At 35.9% G+C, this 21184-nt stretch overlaps 1 protein-coding gene across 2 annotated transcripts in view; it reads left to right on the top strand.

The window, feature by feature from the left end:
- Positions 1–19496, top strand: part of Dhx15 (DEAH-box helicase 15) — a 42572-nt gene extending 23076 nt beyond the window's left edge. The window contains exons 6-14 of one of the 2 annotated variants that reach the window (XM_051165218.1): positions 119–286; positions 5465–5551; positions 6480–6629; positions 7221–7329; positions 7896–8087; positions 10912–11034; positions 15048–15238; positions 17570–17739; positions 18910–19496. In XM_051165218.1, coding sequence (XP_051021175.1) covers positions 119–286; positions 5465–5551; positions 6480–6629; positions 7221–7329; positions 7896–8087; positions 10912–11034; positions 15048–15238; positions 17570–17739; positions 18910–19027 — 1308 coding nt within the window. In that variant the 3' untranslated portion in view covers positions 19028–19496. Of the gene's footprint in view, positions 1–118; positions 287–5464; positions 5552–6479; positions 6630–7220; positions 7330–7895; positions 8088–10911; positions 11035–13035; positions 13210–15047; positions 15239–17569; positions 17740–18909 lie in introns of those variants that run through there. The other variant, XM_051165219.1, reaches the window with a different exon arrangement.
- Positions 19497–21184: the final 1688 nt, after the last annotated feature.

The raw sequence follows: 21184 nt of genomic DNA, 5'->3' as shown, positions 1-21184 counted from the left end.
ATCTTTGAAAGAAAGTAAGATTGTGGATACATCAATGAAATGCATACAATGAGGATTATAATGAATATGTTTATATTTTATGATTTTTGTTTTCATACTCAATATTTTTGTTTTGTAGGAAATTGATGAGGCTTGTAAGAGAATAAAGCGTGAAGTTGATGATTTGGGCCCTGAAGTTGGTGATATTAAAATCATTCCATTGTATTCTACACTTCCACCCCAGCAGCAGCAACGTATTTTTGAGCCACCACCTCCAAAAAAACAGAATGGAGCAATTGGAAGAAAGGTAGCATTCAGTATTCTCTGTAATCATATTATTGATCTTTAAAAAGTCATGATATAACCAGTTATAAAGAACTATAAATTAAAAGCTAGATGTCATGGAACATGTCTGTAATTCTAGTACTCTGGCAGAGGAGGCAGGATGATAAAGAATTTAAAACCAGCCGGGGCTGGAGAGATGGCTCAGAGGTAAAGAGCACTGACTGCTCTTCCAGAGGTCCTGAGTTGAATTCCCAGCAACCACATGGTGGCTCACAACCATCTGTGATGTGATCTGACATCCTCGTCTAGCCTGCATGTGTACATGCAAGCAGAGCACTATATATAATAAACAAATAATAAAAACAAAACTAGCCTAGTTATGAATGAAACCTGCCTGAAAAAAAGAGTTACCACAAATTCAAGGCCAGCCTTGTTTGGTTTACATAGTGAGAGACACTATCTCTAAAAGGACAACAACAACAACAAAACAACATCCACTGTCTCACTCAAAGTTAGGGATAAGTGGTAGGACACAACAAAATGATTTACATTTCAGAAGTAAGCAGGAAATGTAGTAAGGTCAACTGCATTTTTGGATTCTTCTAAAGGATGATGAGCTACTTCCCACAGAGGCAGTTCATTTTTAGCAGATGGAAGAATGCTTTGGATGATCCAAGAAAGGGAGGGAAGTTACCTAAATACTGTCTTCCTCCTATTAGATATATGACACTCCACAACTAAGAATTTTTTTTTTTGAGGTCAGCTATTTATTCCCTTCCTAGAGTTTTAAGAAAATAGTCAACACGTGTTAAATGGTGACTGTACAGATTCTAAATCATTAATCACACTTGAATAAATAAATGGATTTTTTGAAGAGAGGAACCTTAACATTCTTCTGGTAGAGGGATGTGTAGTCGGCCTAGGTTAGAGAACAAGGATACTACAGGTGAATGAAATTCAACTTGAGAAGGTTCTTAATAATTTCTGGTCTAATTGGTGCTTTGTTGGGTTGAAGTTTCCATTATTAGAAGACCTCAATGAATTCTCTGAGACATGGTAAATCACTTCCATGGTAGAGTTAGTGTGCCCTCCAGGAAGACCCTGAGGGACTAAATTTGTGGTGAAAATACTTGTATTTCTTATGCTTATAGTTTTAAAATGTTGATTTATCTTGAAGTATTTCAGGGAGCTCAAGGCTGCACAGAATTGGAAAAAAAAAACAACAAAGACAACCTCTATATATAGTCCAGCCTGGTCTCAATGATCATTCTACTTGCATTTCATCAGTGTTGGAGTAGCAAGCATGAGACACATCATTTCAGGCTAAAGTAGTTAGTTGGGTTCTTATCTGTAGCTTAACCTATAGCTTACTAATTACTAGTAAGTCTTAAAATATGGATTGCTCTGTAAAAAGGGACATGGCCCTTGTGGGGATGGATCCATGGTTTTGAAGAAAGGGTGATTGATCCATTTTTTAAAAAGATAATTACTGTGCCGGGTGGTGTGCACACCTTTAATCCCAGCACTCAGGAAGCAGAGGCAAGCAGATCTCTTGAGTTCCAGGCCAGCCTGGTTTCTAAGCAAGTCCAGGCCAACCAGGGCTATTATTTGAGAAACATTGTCTCAAAAAGCAAACAAACAAAAAAAGATAATTGCATAAGCTAATATCTTTGAATGGGAGGGGAACATACCTAATATTCTGGTAGCTCAAAAAAGAAAAAAGCCGGACGTGGTGATGCACACCTTTGCTTCCAGCACTTGGGAGGCAGAGGCAAGTGGATCACTGTGAGTTTGAGGCCAGCCTGGTCTACAAAGTGAGTCCAGGACAGACAAGGGTACATACAGAGTCCCTTTCTCAAAAAATCAAAACAAACCAAAACAAAAAATCAAAATAGAAAAAAGTAAATTAGCTTAGTTAAGTAGTTTAAGTGACCAAACCGTATTTAAGCAAGGTCATCCAAGCACCCTACATTCTATATGAAGAACAGTTAGTGAATTAAGTACAGTTTCTAATTAGATATAAGTTATTGAGGGCAACTTAAATATTTTAGTATTGATGCCAATTGAGAGCTTATTTTATGCTGTGGGTAATTGCTGAACGTGGTGGCACACTCTTTAATCCTAGCATTCAGGAGGCAGGCAGGTGGATCTCTGAGTTCAAGGACAGCCTGGTCTACAAATTGAGTCTAGGACAGTCATGACTGTACAGAGAAAGTATCTCAAAAAACCAAGGGGGTTGGGGAAAAGATAGTTTCTTAGTCCTGAGAGTTTAATCCTTTGCAAAAGGCTATTTTTGAACACTTATTACAAAGTTGTAGTCTAGAAAATGCTCGAAACATTCCCATGTGAATCCCTCGACTAATTCAGGATCACTTTATCTGCTTACTAGTTCCTAATTGAATGATGAACTATTACATTTAGGTCAGATTTACTGCTTATTTTACCTTATTGATGAAGTGGCAAAGCAGCTCTATGAACTATCTATTGTATTTACTTGTTTATTCATTTTTTTGAGTGTGTGTATTGTGTATTATTTAGCTGCAGCTGGTATTTTCAGATTTAGTGGTCAAGTCTATAGAGGAAATAATCTTAATTCTAACAACTTTTGTGAAAATTTGCCCTTTTTGTTCTAAAATTACCTTTCATAGTTTTAAAATTCTGTTATGTGCATGGTAGTCTTCAGTAACTATCAAAGAAAAGTCCCCAGACTCCAAAGACTCAGCTAACATGATGGGCTTTTATTTGGGTCTAGCAACAGATACTGACAGGTAATGATATGGAGCTTGGTGAGTTAGCATAATGCTGCTTCTTAAACATGTGGAAGGCTACATGTCTGTATGCATATGGTTTTTGGCAGAAAAATTAGGTATATTTTAAAAATGAAAACAAAAAACCCTGCTCCACAGTTTTGCTTTCCTTGGTATTAGTTACTGGTGGACATCATAGTCTTTTTTTCTTTCTCTTTTTTTGGGGGGGAGTGGGTGTTTGGGGGTGAGGTTCAAGACAGGGTTTCTTTCTATAGTCTTGGCTGTCCAGACTCACTTTGTAGCTCAGGCTGGTCTCAAACTCAAAGAGATCCTTCCAGAGTGTTGGTATTACAGGCATGCACCACCATGCCTGGCTGACATCATAGCTTTAAATACTAAAATTTTAGGGAAAACTATAATGGCCAAATTTATGCACTTTTCTAAGAAGCAGGACATTTTCACCACTGAGCTCCCCTTTTGCACATGATGTATATCTTCATCTGTTCGTTCGTCATATCCTGAGGGTGTATGGTACTTGAAGATTGAATACCAAATGATGAACAGTGCTTATGTTTTAACATAAATGCTTACTTGTAATTTCCTAGAGTTGATCACATCAAGAAGTTTTATTACATTGTATATTATGAAATGCACTTATAACAGAAAATAATTGCCTTACATATTTGGAACCATTATCTTTAGCTCTAGAAGTCAAAAGTACACATAATTCTAGGTAGTTTATATGGCATTTTAAATACCGTATCTCCAATCTGGTTCCCCACAACTCTGTGTTAACTAATATGCAGTTTTAAGAGCAAACTGACACATTGACATTATTCTGGTTTAATTTCTAGCTCTTGCCCTTGGTATAGCTTTGTTCCAGTCATAACAAAAACCTGATTATTACAAGAATAGTGTAATTGGGTTGTACTTTTCTTACCATTATTGTTGTATTTTATGTTGGTTTGCTTTCTGGTTATTGATTGTGATCTATAGAAAGTAAAAATAACTTCTGCCATTTGTCGTTTTTCTTTGTTTGTTTGTTTGTGTTGGTTTTTGATTTTTCCTTTTTCCTTTGAGACAGGGTTTCTTTGTGTATCTTGACTGTCCTGGATTTGCTCTGTAGACCAGGCTGGCCTTGAACTCAGAGATGCGCTTGCCTCTGCCTCCCTGAGTGCTGGGCAGGAGCGTGTCACCGCGCTTTGCTGTGAAAGAATTTTTTTGACATTAAATGATTCTGTAATATTTGTTGGTAGATTTCAAGGTTTTCTGCTATATTTTGGGTAATCTTTCCATTAAATATGAAATCAATCTTTTTATAGTAGTGAACATTAGTCATTGAATTTAAGGCTCTTGAGTTAAAAGATTACTTTTTTTTCCTGAAGTAAAAGAATGGGGATAAATACAAATCCTTTCAATTTTTGTGTGTTCTATCTATAGTAATACTTACATATAAGCCCTTCTAAGTTGACTCTCTGTGGTTCTGTTCTTCTGAGAGATTTTGTCTTAACATTCAGTCCCTGTGCTAAACTATTTTCATCTTCAAGTAGACAATAACCCCATTTAAGTCTCAAAGCATTTCTGTCATTTACACCTTCTGTCTCTAATCTCACCTTCAGAATTGTAAAGGCATTGCAGGAGCAGACTTAGATACATCTGTGTCAACTCTTTGCATATATGTTTCCAAACAACAGCATTTCCATCCACTTTCTTTTGTTTTAATAGAAAAAAATATTTAAAACCATTTTCCAAGTCAAAACAATTTTGTGTATTTTTTTTTTCCATCTCTTTGGCCAAACCTAGTTTCTTGGCTTGCTAGTCAAGCATTTTCTGAGCCAAATGAACCCTCTCAAATGATCTTCTGAAGACTTTCTAAAATCTGGGAAGAACATGCAGATTCAGGAATAGTCTGTTATAATAGTTTGTGAATGCATTAAGTATCGTTCCCTGCTAGTAAATTATTTTTATTTTTGTAAAACAGTACATTGTATAATGTAGACACTGTGCTTTGTTTATATTTTATTGTGAGGATCTGCCAATTCTTACTGGATTGTACTTTGTTTTGTTCTGTGCCGTTTTTATACAAGGTGTGTGTGTGTGTTTTACAGCTATAAAAGTTACATTGTAAATATTGCCTAAACATCCCAGAAGAAATATACTGTATGTTAAATAAGGGATATTCAATTTAAGAGGTTTTGTAAACTGCTTAATACTGTTTTTTATACTTGCCTTTTGATGCTACATTTTTATTTGAATAATGTGTGCTTGATAATGTAGTTGGGTTGATAAGAGAAATTGATGTTGTTGGTTGAAAGGATCTTCTTTGAGTTTGTCTTTTAAGCCCTTAGTCATTGAAGAGAGATACTTTATAATCTCTTACTGATTTAAAAGTTCTTTCGTTAGTGACAGTGTCTAGCTTTAAGTCATGGTAATTTTACTTGATTTCTGAACAGGTGGTGGTATCCACTAACATTGCAGAAACCTCTTTGACAATAGATGGTGTGGTGTTTGTGATTGACCCTGGATTTGCAAAACAAAAGGTAACTATGCTGGAGTTTACCCTTATGCTGTGTGAACCTGAGCTGCCTAAATGCTTGCTTATTTTGTGGCTACAGCAAATTTTTAGGGTTACTTCCCTAGTTTTGGGTTTTCACATTTCTAACATGATCTGATCCCTGTCTGACTTTCAGAAAGTAATGCTGTGTTTAGTAAATCTAGGCTGCACTACCCATAGATAAGGCTGCTTTAAAAACAAAAACAAAAAAAACCTCCTCAGTATAAAAGGCTGTTTTGATATCCCTTTTATGTATGATAGTGGATTAGGCATGTGGTTTCCTACAAGGAGAAAGACGGTAGTAATAGAAAATCCTGGATCATACTTCTGTATGTTGGCCACTTGTTCAGAATTAGTTTTATTTTGTATACTGGCCATACTTTTGGTAAAATGTAATCTTCTATGGTAAGGAATACTAATCACTTCTAAGTGAATAGTTGCTAAAATGTTCTGTTTTGTTTCTTTGAACATGCTTGGGTTAGTCATGTTATAATGTAATCTATAGGTATATTATTCACAGAAAATTTTCCTGTTAAAAATGAATGCATGTAACTAACTTAAGTTATTTACTGCTCATTCTTAACAACAGATACTGAATTAGCTGTCTGTCTTCCCTTGGGGTAGGGTGGGGTGGGGGGGGGTAGCAAAATTTTTCCTTTACTGAATAACATGACTAAGTTTAAGTTAAGAAAACCAGAAATAAGCCATTTATGTTAGAGATTTTTAGATTCAGTCTTTTGGAATGGTAGACAGAATGCCTGGTAGATGGTGCGATGAGCAGTGTGGAAGCTGATTAGCATGGTCAGTAAAACTACCTTTTATTTTGCTGTTAATTGTGGCCTGTGAATGATTGTTTTGGGTTTAGTTTTGTGTTTTGCTGAAGAAAGAATCATAAGTTGTTTCCATTCCAATAGGTGTATAATCCTAGAATCAGAGTTGAGTCTCTTTTGGTGACAGCAATAAGTAAAGCTTCAGCTCAGCAAAGAGCTGGTCGCGCTGGACGTACCAGACCTGGGAAATGCTTCAGGCTTTACACAGAGAAAGCATATAAGACAGAAATGCAGGTAAGGAGTATCACTCTATATTTTGTGCATTTAGAAGAGTAAATTTACTGTTGCAGTTGAATAAAAAGAACTTTCTTTCATCTAATTTTTCAGAAAAATTATTTTCTGTGGGTTGTCACCCCCTTTAGGGTGTTGAACAACCCTCAGGGATTTCCTGAGACCATTAGAAAGCATTATGATTCATAATGCAAAATTACAGTTAATGAAGTAGCAATAGAAATAATTTTCTGTTGGGGTCACCATAACATGAGGAACTGTATTAAAGGGTTATAGCATAAGAAAGGCTGAGAACCACTGTTTGAGAGCCTTAAACTCCTTTCCTTACTTTTACCCCAAATGAGTTATGATATAACATATTTAATACACATCTGTTTTTACTTTTAACATTTTAAGTTGAGGTGACTAGCTCTAAAAGTTATGTATTATAGAAGTAGTTGGAAGAAGTCGACTGATTTTTCTTTTCAGATAACATCAAATATTCCCCCCCCCATGAGATAGTTACATACAAGTTATGTAAGGCCAAAGCAAGAGGTTAAGGAGGCAGAGGCCAAGGGTATTATTAACCATAACATGTGCTTTTTCTTTTATTAGGATAACACCTACCCTGAGATTCTGCGTTCTAATTTAGGATCAGTTGTATTACAATTGAAGAAGCTTGGTATTGATGATTTGGTACATTTTGATTTTATGGATCCACCAGGTATGACTTAAAACAGGACCTTTTGTCAGCTCTATTAACCTTTTTTCTGTGTATCTTATAGAGCATATATGCATTAAGTACATTTTATCTTTTATCTCCATTATACATTAAGTTTGGTTTTAAGGGGTAGTATTAAAAGCTTTTAAAAAGGTGGCAGGTATGTAAGTGAATAAGCCCCCTCTAGATGGTATTCTGGGATTTTAGCTTAATTGAATTATTGCCAAGGCAAGGAAACGTAAAAATTGTAATACTTTTATGAGAAGGTATGTAATAATTTTATGAAAAAATAATTTTCTGCTGGCTTCAGTCTTACTAAAGACACCCTTAGACTGATCCTCCTAGCTTTTAAATGCAGGAGTTACAGGTATTTGCCAAATGCCTAGCTTACAACTCATTTTAGTATGCTATTGTTTGCTCTGACTCTATTATTGAATTTGATGACAGTTTGAGTTCTGCACTGGGTCCAGTAATGAATGAAAAATGAGATTGCTTATAATAGTTCACACTTTGTCATGCTTTTGCTTACTTAAGACAACTCATCTAATAAATTGTCCTTTTCCCCTTAGCTCCTGAAACTCTGATGAGAGCCCTAGAACTTTTGAATTATTTGGCTGCTTTAAATGATGACGGAGATCTGACTGAATTGGGTTCCATGATGGCAGAGTTTCCTCTAGATCCACAGCTCGCTAAAATGGTTATTGCAAGTTGTGACTACAACTGTTCTAATGAGGTCCTATCTATTACTGCTATGTTGTCAGGTAATAGAGGGAGAGGGACCAAAAGCCCAGCTCTTCAGAGTTTGGGTGAACTTCCCTTTTGTTGGTTTTTATTATCATTATTATTATTGCTATTACTGTTATTACTATTATTCAGTATGGTAGATTTTACAGATGGTTTTAAGGAACTTAGTTTGTTTACTAAATACTTTGTAAATAGCTTTATAAAAATCCTTACAAAAGTAAAGTTTTTGTGCACAAAATATAGTAAAACATTGGCTCTGTTGAGTGTAAATATAAATTGCAATAAGAATACAGTTGAGTGCAAGTGTAACTGCATTTTTTCCTTTAGATCTATCAGTCCTATTTAAAAGGTTTATTGAAAGTACAAAAACTTTGTTAGTACTTGATACTATTCAGTAAGCCTATGTTACATTTTAAATTGAGCCTTGCCTACATGTATGTGTATTCAGTGACAAACATGAGGTTCTAATTTAGTGTCACATAGAAATAGTAATGAATGATTTGGGACTTAAAACCAGAATCTGATTTTGATATTCTTTTACAATGGCAGAAAAACACCTGCTTAAATATACCTTCTTGATAAACTTGGTAATTTTTAAACATTAGATCTTACATTGAGAAAATAGTGCTGTTTCTTAGTAGCAGTAAAACCTAAATCTCACTTGGAAATCAGATTTCCAATAAGGAGAAGAAATTGGAAATGAAAGGGTTCTTTTTTTGTTGTTGTTTTTTGGTTTTTTTTTTTTTTTTTTTTTTTTTTTAAGCTAAAAATAATCATAGTACTGTATACTGCTAGTTTCAGTACTGAAGAGAATTGACTTTAATTGCAGAGTGGTTTATTGGTCGTGATAACTTAATGCCATAAATTCACATCTATTGAATTAAAGAATAATCAAGTTTTCTAAATAGTAAATTATGGCATAGCTCAGATGTATGGTATATTCTAATGGTGTGACTTTTACTAAAGTAGCTAAATATTTTCTTGCAGAGTTATGATGATCAGACTCAGAGCAGATGGGCAGGGCAGTATCAATGTTCTAAATAAACTGTCTTATTTGCAGAGGTGGTGGTAGGTTGTTGTCTGCCTTGCTTATATATTTTGGTATATTCTCCCAGTTGTATTTCTCCCCAAGATTTTAGATTTTAGAGAAAAGTTGGGGCAAGAGTTAATAGATGGTGTGTGTGTGTTACCTGCCAGGATTTCTTTTCCTGCAGGTTTTCATGTCATACCTAGGAAACAGCATTGTTCTTGTGTTTCAAGTATTAGTCCTTTACAGATGATTATTGTGAGATTGAACTTATCCAGCTAGATCTTAGTCTTATGTGATGTAGGAATTAGGAAAACACAAGAGTTTACTGGTGGTTGTCTTTAGACTTGAGAATAAACATACACATGTATTTTAGACAAGCCATTTGTGGACAGTGTTAAAATGCACAGTGAGGGGGGAGTCATGGCAGAAAGCAGAGCTTGTGAAGTTTTTTTTTGTTTTGTTTTTGTTTTTATTTTTTGTTTTTGGCCAATTAGTTTGAGGTCCTGAGTTGCAAGCCAGAGACCTATGGGGCTTTATTTGTTGTCCCTCAACTCTGGTGGCTATTTCATGATAGTGCTTAGAGCTGTGACATGTTTCTGTACTTGTATGAGTTGTGTTGCTTCAGTTATATTAAGCAAGATGATTCATATTACTATGATTGCTTTGATGTCTTTATTTGGCTACTTTGGCATCTTTACAGGGGAAAACTGTATGGGAAAGAGTAATTGATGTTGTGTTTGATCTCACTGTCGATTATTCCCTTTTTCTTCTATCTGAACTGATAATTCATGATTTTTATTGGTAAGGTTATAAGAGCTTCAGAATATATTTTAAAAGTCCCAAGCTTGTTAAGTATTTATTTTGATGCTGCTTTTTCTAACTATGGAATTGCTAAAGCAAATTAAGGAAGGTTGTATTTTTAAAAAATTGTAGTGCATACTTTGTAACAACGTAAGTTTGTGAATTAATCTTGAGGCTCTAAACAGCTACTGTAGTTTGATATTTTGATGACCCTTGAGATATTGCCTATTTCAGACTAATTGTCAACTCTTTAATATTGGATTTACTTTTATATTGAGGGTTTGATTAATTTTTTTTAACTTGGGGCTTCATTAACTAATTTTTTAAAAATTAAATGCTGCAACATTAGACTGAATATATCCCAGCCTTCTTGAATTTTCTTAATTCTAAGGCGGTTTAACCTTCCACCATTACTGCTGTCATCAAACCCAAGATTTCTTGAATTTTTTTAAAATATATGTTTGCATATGCTTTCGCTCACCGGTGCTAATAGTGATACCCGCCAGTTGTTAATAGCCACAGATTTAGGGAAACAATTTTGATAGAAATGTGGCAGTAGACTGGTTGTTTTAGTTACTCAGTGGGCAAGTAAGCTTCCTAACTATAGCCATTCAGTGGGTTGAATGGATGGCCTTTTGAAAAATTACAGTTAACTAAAAGGCTATTGACACCGGTACTTCTGGTTACTGGTAGAGCTATCAGCACTGGTTTTTGAAATAAGTTGAGCTTTTCTAGTAATTTGATGGCCTTCAGAATAGCTGTTTTGATGCCTACTTTTAGATCTAGTTAAAATAATCAGGTACTCTGTAGCTTTGAAACCCTCTTGTCTTACAGATGTGGTTAGGTGATGTACCAAATCAAGGTAGTAAACAGTCCAAGATGCAGTTGGAGGCCATCCTGCCCTGCCCTATGCTCTGTGAACTGACCTAGCTAGGCCTTGTTCCTCTATCTGTGAATGCGTGACTCATCGATATGGGCGTTTGTGTTGGGCCCATACCAACCTTGTTTAGTCCCACAGTGTTTTGTTCGCCCCACGGAGGCCAAGAAAGCTGCAGATGAGGCCAAGATGAGATTTGCCCACATAGATGGAGATCATCTGACACTGCTGAATGTCTACCACGCTTTTAAACAAAGTAAGTAAAATTAGATTGAAGGCACTCTTTTGTCTAAATGTCATCTGTAACGTAGAAGGTATTTTTTCATCTCAATTTCATTTATAATCTGTGACATCTTTACATTAAGATTCATTAGAAAAACTCCTGACTAACATTTAAAATAAAAATTGCCAATCTTTTTCAAAATTGTTTAGGTTTATAATCAAAAGAAAGAGGAACACTTACAGAAAACTTGAAAAATACAGTGATTAAAAATGAGACCTGATTAAATTTACTAATAGAAAATTTGTGATGTGCTTTGTTTTATTTCTATATATTGTACATCTTTAAACTAATTTTGTATTACTTATATAATCATCACTAACATTTTTATAATAAAACTTAACAAATTGAACGAGCAGTAGGTGTGAGTTACTGTTCTTGGTCAAACTACGAGTGGTCTGTAAGAATGAAGGGGAAAGTTCACCTGCATTATTTCTCACCTGTAAAATTAGAAAACATTACCCATTAAATTATTAAATTTCCCTAATTTCAAATACTGCCATTGTTACAATTAAAATAGGTTTTGAAGATCCTCAGTTTCATTTCAAAGCAAGTATAAAATTGAAATTATACTAGTAGTGTTTATATATATATTGACTTTTGGGTTGGTGAGTTTGGTGAAAATATTAAGCAAGCAGATATTCACAGATGTCTTACTCTGTTGTAGTAGGACCAGAAGCCAGAGGGGGAAAATGAATTAGAAAATAACATTAATTCTCTAGATTATTTTATACTAAATGCTTCTTGTAGAAAAACCAACCTTGGTTGGTTTTTAGACCTGTTAATCTGTCCTTGTATCAGAGGCAGCAAATGTATTTGTTAAAACAGACTTCTTCAAAGTAGAACAGTTAGCCTTTATTCACTAATTGCCACCTTTTAAAATACAAACTTTGGAGTCTGGAGAGATAGATGCTCAGTGTTTAGAGCCCATAGCTGCTCTTCCTGAGGACCTGGGTTCAGTTCCCAGCACCCACACTGATAACTACAACAGTTGTTAACTCCAGTTTCACAAGGATCCAAAGACTTAGGCGTCTACCAGTGACTGTACTCATATGCCCCCACACATAATTAAAGGTTATTAATAAAACAAAATAAAATAAAATGCAAATTAAAAAAAAAAGCAGTTTCCAGGTCACCGTACAATTATTTAAATGTTCCATATCCTATTTATTGGATTTTAAAAATTTTCTTCTGGATGGCAGGAAGTCCAGTCCTGTTTTCTCCCCTGCCCAGCAGTTCAGCTGCTTTATTGGCATTTTAGGGGAGCAGGGGGGGTTGGGGCAGGGTAATAGAAACTGACATTTCAATTACACAATAACCTTGTGCATATACCCAACTTTTGGTTATATTTTTTAGCTCAAAGGTGTATTTCATTGTAAAATGATAAGCTTATCTGCTCCTTTAAGTCTGTAAGACAAAGGTACACATTGCAGTTGCTTGAATCCCAACACCAAGGATAAGACAATATACTATAGATGTTACAGTAGCGGAGGAAGATCAGCGTATTGTAGTTTTTAATGCTTTTTTGTTTGGGGGGGTACACTTTCCCCATTTTACAACCCTCTCAACGTTATCAATATCAAAAGATCTGTGGAGCAGATAACAGTTTTCTTGCATGATTGTCATTAAAAAGAGGTTACTCGAAAAGGATTCTTTTCATTTGATATATTTAGTACCTTTTAAGCTCTGAGCTGAATAATGCTGTTTTGGTTAGAGGTTTTTCAAGAATTCCTTAGTAAAGAAATATTTTTTGATAATACACATAGTAAAATTAATGCTTGACATGCTTGTTTATTGGCCTTGGAGAACACAGAAGATAATAAAAGCTTGTTTATAAATTGCTGAGGCAGGTGTTGCTGCAGTCACAATTTATTTAGTATCTCAGCCTAGAGGACTAGTTCAGGTGCAGTTAGAGAGCAGCATGCTACTTGTTTGAAATTCACTTTATTACTTAATGCTGTATTTGATTTTCTTCAGCTAAGGCTGTGATTTCTTTGAAAATGAACAAAATCTGGCATTTTACCAAGTTCTCCGAATCTACCAGTGTCTAATAAATCCTTTGTTGGAAATAGCCAGGTGGCTGTTAATAGGTAAATAAATCAATTTGCTAAGAACCGTTGATTCAAAAAAACCATTGTTTTACCATCTCTTAGCCAGAAACCTTAGTACTGCTTTTTTTAAAAAATTCATTTGAATCAGATTTATTTTAAGAAAGTAGGTAGTGCTGCAGTTTATTTAGAGACATCGTATATAAAGGTGCCAAAGCCCACTTTGGTCGTTCAGGGTGTGGGGGCAGTTGGACGCAGCATCAGTGATTTGGGTGTCCGTTTCTTGTGTTCTATGCCTGCATTCAAACAACTTTTAAATTTGAAGACTACAGGAGGCAACCAGTAAGGACAGGGAGACAGTTACTTCTCTGTGGTTCAGGACAGGAAAAACTTAAACTGACCACTTTTTTGCCTGGGTTGCAAAACTGCAGCAGGTTGTAAAAGGAGGCTCTTTGATCTGTCGATAGGCCTCTTTGTGGAGGAAATCTCTGTTAAGCTATCTTGTTGATGGTGGAGCTCTGAGTCTGTTAACCTATTTGTGAGAGAGAGAGAGAGAGAGAGAGAGAGAGAGAGAGAGAGAGAGAGAGAGAGAGAGAGAGAGAGAGAGAAAATGAATATAGAACACACACATCCACAAAAGGAAAAAGGTGGGTGAAGTTAAAAACTTAAACACCGTTTATTGTCTGGTCATAGTTTTTATTCTTCTGAGACAAAGCTCTCCAAGTCAGAAAAGGAATTACCTCATAGACAAAAAGCAAAAAACATGAACGCAACAGGATAATAGGTGACATGTTTTTTTCATTAAAACTAGACTTATGTATCTATTACATAAGGTCATAGTGAGTTCAGAATGTCAAAAGGTTGACATTCTGGGTTGGTTAGAGGTGGCCTAACAGGATCTAAGAGGTTTCAATTAGGACTGACCTGGCTACACATTTTTCAGCTATCTGTTAGTTTATAGTGAGTTTAAGACAATACTTTTATCTGTCTTTCATTACAAAATGCAAAGTAAATTTAGAGTGATAGTATTTTGTGCCATAAGCTGACAAATACAAGGAATTATAAGGAAACAGTATGTATTTTTTTGGCATTAAGGTTTGTACTTAATTTAGACATTTCTTGGTGGTTCCATTATATTTTCGGTTCATGGGAAGTTTAAACCAACTTGTATATACTTAGGTACAGACCAAGATTCATGGTGCCATCTCTTATCTCGGGCCACACATCTGTCTCAAGCCTGTCCTTGTGAGGCACCTGGAGGTCCACAAAAGCAATTATTGTAGCCATAAACTTTCTGTCAGCTGTTTAGCTTTTACTTCGAAAATAGTCTATAAAGCTATTATTACGAATAATGAAATCATTAGTTCATCTGAACAGGAGTGCATTTTTGGAAAGATCTTGTAGGTGGTTTGTTCAATCAGAGTGGATAAATACCCAAAAAGTGAAGATTCACACCATGGCAGAGTTTGGGGAGATGCAGCAGTGCAGAAAGGAAGGGGTGTCCAGGCTTGGAAGCAATTCTGGGGGTACATTTCAGTACAGACTTGGCAAAATACTGATTTGCTTTCCAGAAAACTCGCATGCCCATTGAACTTCCCTAATAGAATGGCTCTTAGCATAAATGTTTTTTTCTAAGTTGTCTAATTTATACTTCTTTCTTACTAAAGTGTGTGTGTGTGTGTCTGTCTGTCTGTCTGTGGGTGAATGTAAGTACCAAGGGAGATCAGAAGCTTCAAGTCCCCCTGGAGCTGGAGCTGCAGATGTCACAGTGTGAGCTGCCCAGCATGGGTGCTAGGAACTAATCTCTGGTCCCTGGGGAAAGCAGTACACACTCTTAGCACTTAGCTATTTCTCCAGCCTCATAGCCTATTTTTATAAAAAGTTACCTCACTGTGTGGATGATTCATGGTTACTTCTTTTTCTTCCCTTCCAACTTTTTAGATCATGAATCTGTTCAGTGGTGTTATGACAACTTCATTAACTACCGGTCCCTGATGTCTGCAGACAATGTACGCCAGCAGCTATCAAGAATTATGGACAGATTTAATTTGCCTCGTCGGAGTACTGATTTCACAAGCAGGGACTATTATATTAATATAAGAAAAGCATTGGTTACTGGGTATTTTATGCAGGTAAGTAGTTAGGTCAGGTTTCCATAATTAAATGTTCATGTATTTATTAGTTTTTATTATACTTAATTGGTTTGGTTTGAGTTGAAGAGTGTGTATGAACATTAGTTCTAAATATTAGTTCTCATCTCTTTGAATTAATATGTGCAGATTCATGTCTAATGAGCAATAAGTTAGTATCTTAATTAGCTAAGTTAGAATTCTTTTTCTTTTTGGATATGATTTTAGAAGTATTTGGTTTTTATTACTGTAGTCTTTATTATAACAAATGGATACTCTGGCTATTTTCAGGTACAAATGTATATTTTAGGTCTTTAAGCATCTCCACATTTATTGTTTTATGTAAGACTTTTACCTGTGTGTGTGTGTGTGCGCGCGCGCCATGTTAGTGTTTGGAATTGAGCCTGGATCCTTTGGAAGAACAGCTGGTTCTCTTAACCACAGCAACACCTCTCCAGCCTCTGTGTCTCCACTGTGTGTGTGTGTGTGTGTGTGTGTGTGTGTGTGTGTGTGTGTGTGTGTGTGTGTGTTTCTACATAGAGCTCGTTGGTATGCATGACTAATTCGCAGCAGTGTAAATCCTTTGATTAAAGCCATTCTGAATTTTTCCTGATTATAGGTTATTTAATTTAAATATATTATATTAGAGGCTATTGGAAGAAAAATGTAAAAACTGATTAAATACCCTTAGCATTAAAAAAATTACCTTAAAAATACGTGGGTACTTTGCCTGCATGCATGTCTGAACCATTTGCATGCCTGGTTTAGGTAGAGGTGTCAGACACTTAGAAAACTGGAGTTAGAGTGGCTTGGGAGTTGCCATGTAGATGCTGGGAATTGAGCCCAGTGTCTTTGGAAGAGCAGTGCTCTTACCTGCTAAGCCACCTCTCCAGCTCCTGAAAATTCATTTTAAGGGGGCAGGTAAATGAAGATGATGCTTGATAGACTCTTCTGGTAGTAAGTTTACAAAATACATTGCTGAGTTGAAATGGTTTTTTAAAACCACCCTAACTCATGCTTGTTGGATGATTCTTAAACAGAGAACATCAGCCTTAAAAACGGTTGTGCTCAGTAGCTGGAAAGAATCTGGATGCATTTGGTTCTATAGTCTAAAACCAAAGGAGATCTTATGATATATGCCTTTGAATTAAAGTAACAAAAAGTGGGTTGGTGGTTTTGTGAGAAAGGGTCTCTCAAAAGGGCGGCCTTGAACTCCCGTGATCCTTTTGCCTTGGGTTTGCAGGTGTGTGGGTGTTTGGGGTAGGGGAGGGCTAGGAAGAATGCTTATTGTGGTATAAGGTGAATAATACAATCAGACATAAATGTTTTTTTTCTCCACACTTAATTACATTCTTAATAATTAATATATACTAGTGTGTAGCAGCTTTTTCTTCATAACTAAATTTGCCTTTGTTATCACACACACAACTGATAAAACTGTGCTTACGAACTGTAGTATCTCAGCTTCTATTCTAAGAAGCACCAACAAATGAAATAGTACCTGGCACCTAGTAGTATGTATTTAGTATAAATACTTACCAGATAACACTATTGAGTCACATAATTTATAAAGAGTTGTAGAACTGGAAAGGGCAAAATTCTTGTCATGCATTATTATTAGGTCTTAGGTATTACCAGTGTAGGTGCGCAGTTAGTAAAACAGAATAGGAAAGAATTATGTGACCTCTTTTTATGTTTTTCTCTTACCATTTTCTTTTCTTTGTGGCTACTGTTTTCTTTCTGCTTAGATTTCTTTTCTTCGAGTGTGATATTTGTCTACTCTGTAGCTAGTGTGTGGTGCTAAAGAGCCCTGTCCAGAAATGTCTGAGACATGAAGGACTAGATAGTAGCCTTTGGGTCCCGGTCAAATCTGTCCCGCAACCTCTCAGTTCTGCTTATTCTTGGCACCGTGGCAGCAGCCATAAATGGGTGCGCCTATGTTCAGTCATTTAGGAATACTGGAAATTAAATTTGATGTGACTTTTCTTTGTTATATAAAATATATTTTGGAATAGCCATTGAATAAAAAGAATCACGAGGGCTGGGCAGATTGCTCCATGATTAAGAATCCAGGGTACCTGGGTTCAATTCTTAGCACCACATAACAACTAAAAAGTAGTCTGTAACTCCAGTTCCAAGAAGATCCAACATCCTCTTCTGACCTCCTCAGGCAGCCACACATGTACACAGATATGCAGGCAAAACACATATGTACACATATAAAAATCTCAAAAAAATTTTAAGCCCCAGTTACATGCTTTTTCATGTAAATATCGTCATACTGTTGGAAGTATTTCACCAGGAGCACTATCTTAGTTATTGTTTTGGTTTCAGGTGGCACATTTAGAACGAACAGGGCATTACTTGACTGTGAAAGATAACCAGGTGGTCCAGTTGCATCCCTCTACTGTGCTTGATCACAAGCCTGAATGGGTGCTTTATAATGAGTTTGTGCTGACAACAAAGAATTACATCCGGACATGTACAGATATCAAGCCCGAATGGTAAGCACACTTTTTGTTTTTAATTTTGATTTTAGTGTTTTGTTGTGGATAGAATATTACTACTTTTAGTAGACGTCCTCTCCTCTGCTCTCAGCTAGGTGTGTATATTCCTGTGTATAAACCTAGGATTAACAGTGTGACTGATTATTGTTTTTTTAAGTGAGTTTTTTGGTGAGAAAGAAGACAGTGGGAATGTTGGTGTGGTCAGGAACTTGAGTAGCATCAGGAGTTTCTTTGGTATCATTTTGTAGTCTCTGGTTGCAGTTGTTTGTATTTTTAATATTTTACCTGTTTTATTATTTTAAATATTTTATTTGTCCTTAATTATTCATTAGATGTTGATTATTTATTTATTTATTTATTTATTTATTGGTCCTATGCAAAAGACATTCCTTTTAGAAGTTGTGAAATGTTAATGTTACAACTTGTGCTTATGCAGGCACAATCTTCTGTCTTCATACAGAGGCACTGACTTCAATAAAGTCTATTTATACTAATCTTGGCCCACGTCCTTCCGGATCTTCTATTGTAGTCTCTATATCTACTTCTAAAAATTGTAAATAAGACTGGTTGTTCAAAATGCTACCTTTGTGATTCCTCCCCGCCCAACCCCTGCCACCATTTTTGTAAGTTATAGGAATGTCAGCCAAGAGTGGACTAGAGAGCATCTATGTTAGGTGGTGTCACTTAGTATTTGCAGCTTCCATCCATCAATGATATGGCTTGACACTTGTATGGAACATTACCATTTTATCATATATATGCTTTGCTGAGGGAAAAATGTATAGTTAGCCTTTATACGTGATACAGTGTTACATTTGTGGTTCTTAAAACACTGGAAATAAGGTGAAGTCATATGACTATCAAAACCGTGACTTTTAAAATACAGGTTAATGTAGTGTGGCTGAACTCAGTAGCTTTGTGTTATTTCCATTTTAATTTAAATAAAATACTTTGAAAAATTCTGATACTTGTTAAAAGTTGATAAATTCAACAGATTGGTATATTTACTAAGCTGGCATTAAACTGGTGTTTGTAAAATTGTGGACTTATATTTTATATCATTGATTTGTATTTGAATAGTTGCCTTCATTTGGCAGCAGTGTGACTATTAGCAATGCTAGTACTTACTTAAATCTTGATTTCATAACTTTCCCTCCTTCTGGACAGGTTGGTGAAAATTGCCCCTCAATATTATGACATGAGCAATTTCCCACAGTGTGAAGCAAAGAGGCAGTTGGACCGCATTATTGCCAAACTTCAATCCAAGGAATATTCACAGTACTGAATTCACTGCTTAGAACTGAAGTTATTCAGAGGACAGCTTTAAAAGATGAATGAAGTCAAGTTCAAGTTGTGCTCTTCATGTTGGTTCAATAATGGCCTTTATTTGAAAGCTTTTTAATTTTTCTTTACAGTAAATATTCCATTCTGATTTCATAAATTAAACATTTATGCCTCCCCTTTGTGTTGACACTGTAGCTCATACTGGAAAAGTCGATCAATGTTTTGCAGTTTATTGAAAGTAGTTCTCTATATAACAATGTTATAAGCATTTCTTTAGAAATGGTTGAAAATGCTTCTAAAATGTGATTATCGACCATGGTATGCATGATCGTTGTAATTGTTGACATTCCTTTTAGAAGTTGTGAAATGTTACAACTTGTGCTTATGTAGACACAATCTTCTGTCTTCATACAGAGGCACTGACTTCAATAAAGTCTATTTATACTAATCTTGGCCCACGTCCTTCCGGATCTTTTATTGTAGTCTCTATGGTGGCTGCTTTCCCCAAGTGTTGGGACTTTTCTTTTCTCATTGTAATTGTACTGTTATTACATATTTAACATTTTTCGGAAGGAGTGCTCCTCAGGTACAGTAGTTATTAACACTAGGGCTTAAAGAGTATATAATGTAGTGCTTTGTTAGGTTAATGAGTATGAGATCTAATGGGATAAAGTGTAATATTTTTTGAAATTGGATCCCCAGAGACAGAATAGCAGAAGATTGGTTTTCTCCTTATTCTTAAAGTTCATCTCATAAGGCTGATAGTTTATTACCGTGTTAAATGCAGCTTTGTCAGATCTTACTGTATTCAGATGAACAGTTTAAGCACATAGCACATGTTTATTTGTATTGGATAGGAGGGAACAGTGTTAGGGTTCAGCATTAGTTTTACTAAATATTGAATGTTGGAAGCTTTTATAGTGTAATTTGTAAACTGTGTTAAAATGAGAAGTTGACCTTCCTATTCAGGCAGAAGACAAACTAAAATCTTTTTGGAACCAGAAAGAGATGCTTGATATGGCCAGTCAAAAATGCTGCAGTAATTTTTTTAAAGGTAATTTATAGACTAAATACTGTTACTAAGTTTGGTTGCCCCTTTCTCTTGTTTTAATATTTTGCTTTGTTTTAAGACAGGGTCTTACCATGAAGTCCTGACTTACCTGCAATTCACTGTGTAGACTAGGTTGGCCTCAAGTCAGAGTGATTCTCCTGCCTCTGCCTCCTCAGTTTTTCAAATACGAAAGGGAAATGTATAGTTGTGTTCTCTTGATGTGTGAGCCTCAGGTGATTTGAGTACTCTTTAGTGTGCCTTTTATTACACGATGCCCAGTGGTTCAGGATCCGCATTAGAGAGATGAGAGAACGGACTGGTTCATTGGCCTCAAGAGTAAGAAGAGAAAAGTAACAGTTATTCGCAGTCATTTTTATGTTGTTTACCTATGTCTTAACAGAGAATTAGAACCAGATTGTTAGAGACTTTTTAATCAAGCATTTCCAGCAGAACCTACAAGGAGGCTATGAACAGTGCTCAGGTGTGCTTCACCACCCTGGAATTCTAAGCCTGACTCATGTACTTCAGAGAGAAGCTGACTAGAATTCCTTTTTGATTCTGGCTTATGAGCTCATTGTTGTGTGGCTTCTTCAGTGAGTAGATTTACCTTATGCCCTATGGCCCTGCAATGCTTCATTGAGGGCATTAAGGTCTGTGTTGGTGATGCTGGCTCATGGATTTGTTGCCTGCAGAAATAATTGGACATTTAAAAGAAGAAATTTTGATTTACCCAAATCCGAATACAGAGGAACAGAGTAGATTAAGGTGTGGCTGCTTTAGGGGTGACAGAAACCATCAGTGAACAGTTTAGTGCTTATGTTAGCCGAGTGTCAGTCTTGAGTGTAAAACTGTTACCCAGACAAGGAGCTGAACCATGTTCTAGGCATTTGGATATCACTGTTCAGTGTCATGACAAAGAACCTGATGCTCCATCCGGGGACACGACCCATGCTAATAATCCTCTCAAAGAGGGAAAAGCTTATTTTTGTGTAGTCAGTTACTTTTAGAGAAGTAAAAAATTTAAACCTCTTATTCTTGATTATAGTGGCCCTCTTTTGTCATGGAGGAAGGCCTTTAAATGTCAATAAGCTCTGTACCCTGGGACCC

This window comes from Acomys russatus, chromosome 22 (assembly GCF_903995435.1).
Source record: "Acomys russatus chromosome 22, mAcoRus1.1, whole genome shotgun sequence".
Lineage (NCBI taxonomy): Eukaryota > Metazoa > Chordata > Mammalia > Rodentia > Muridae > Acomys > Acomys russatus.
The sequence above is the reverse complement of the archived record's forward strand: the minus strand, read 5'-3'. Positions and strand labels throughout refer to the sequence as shown.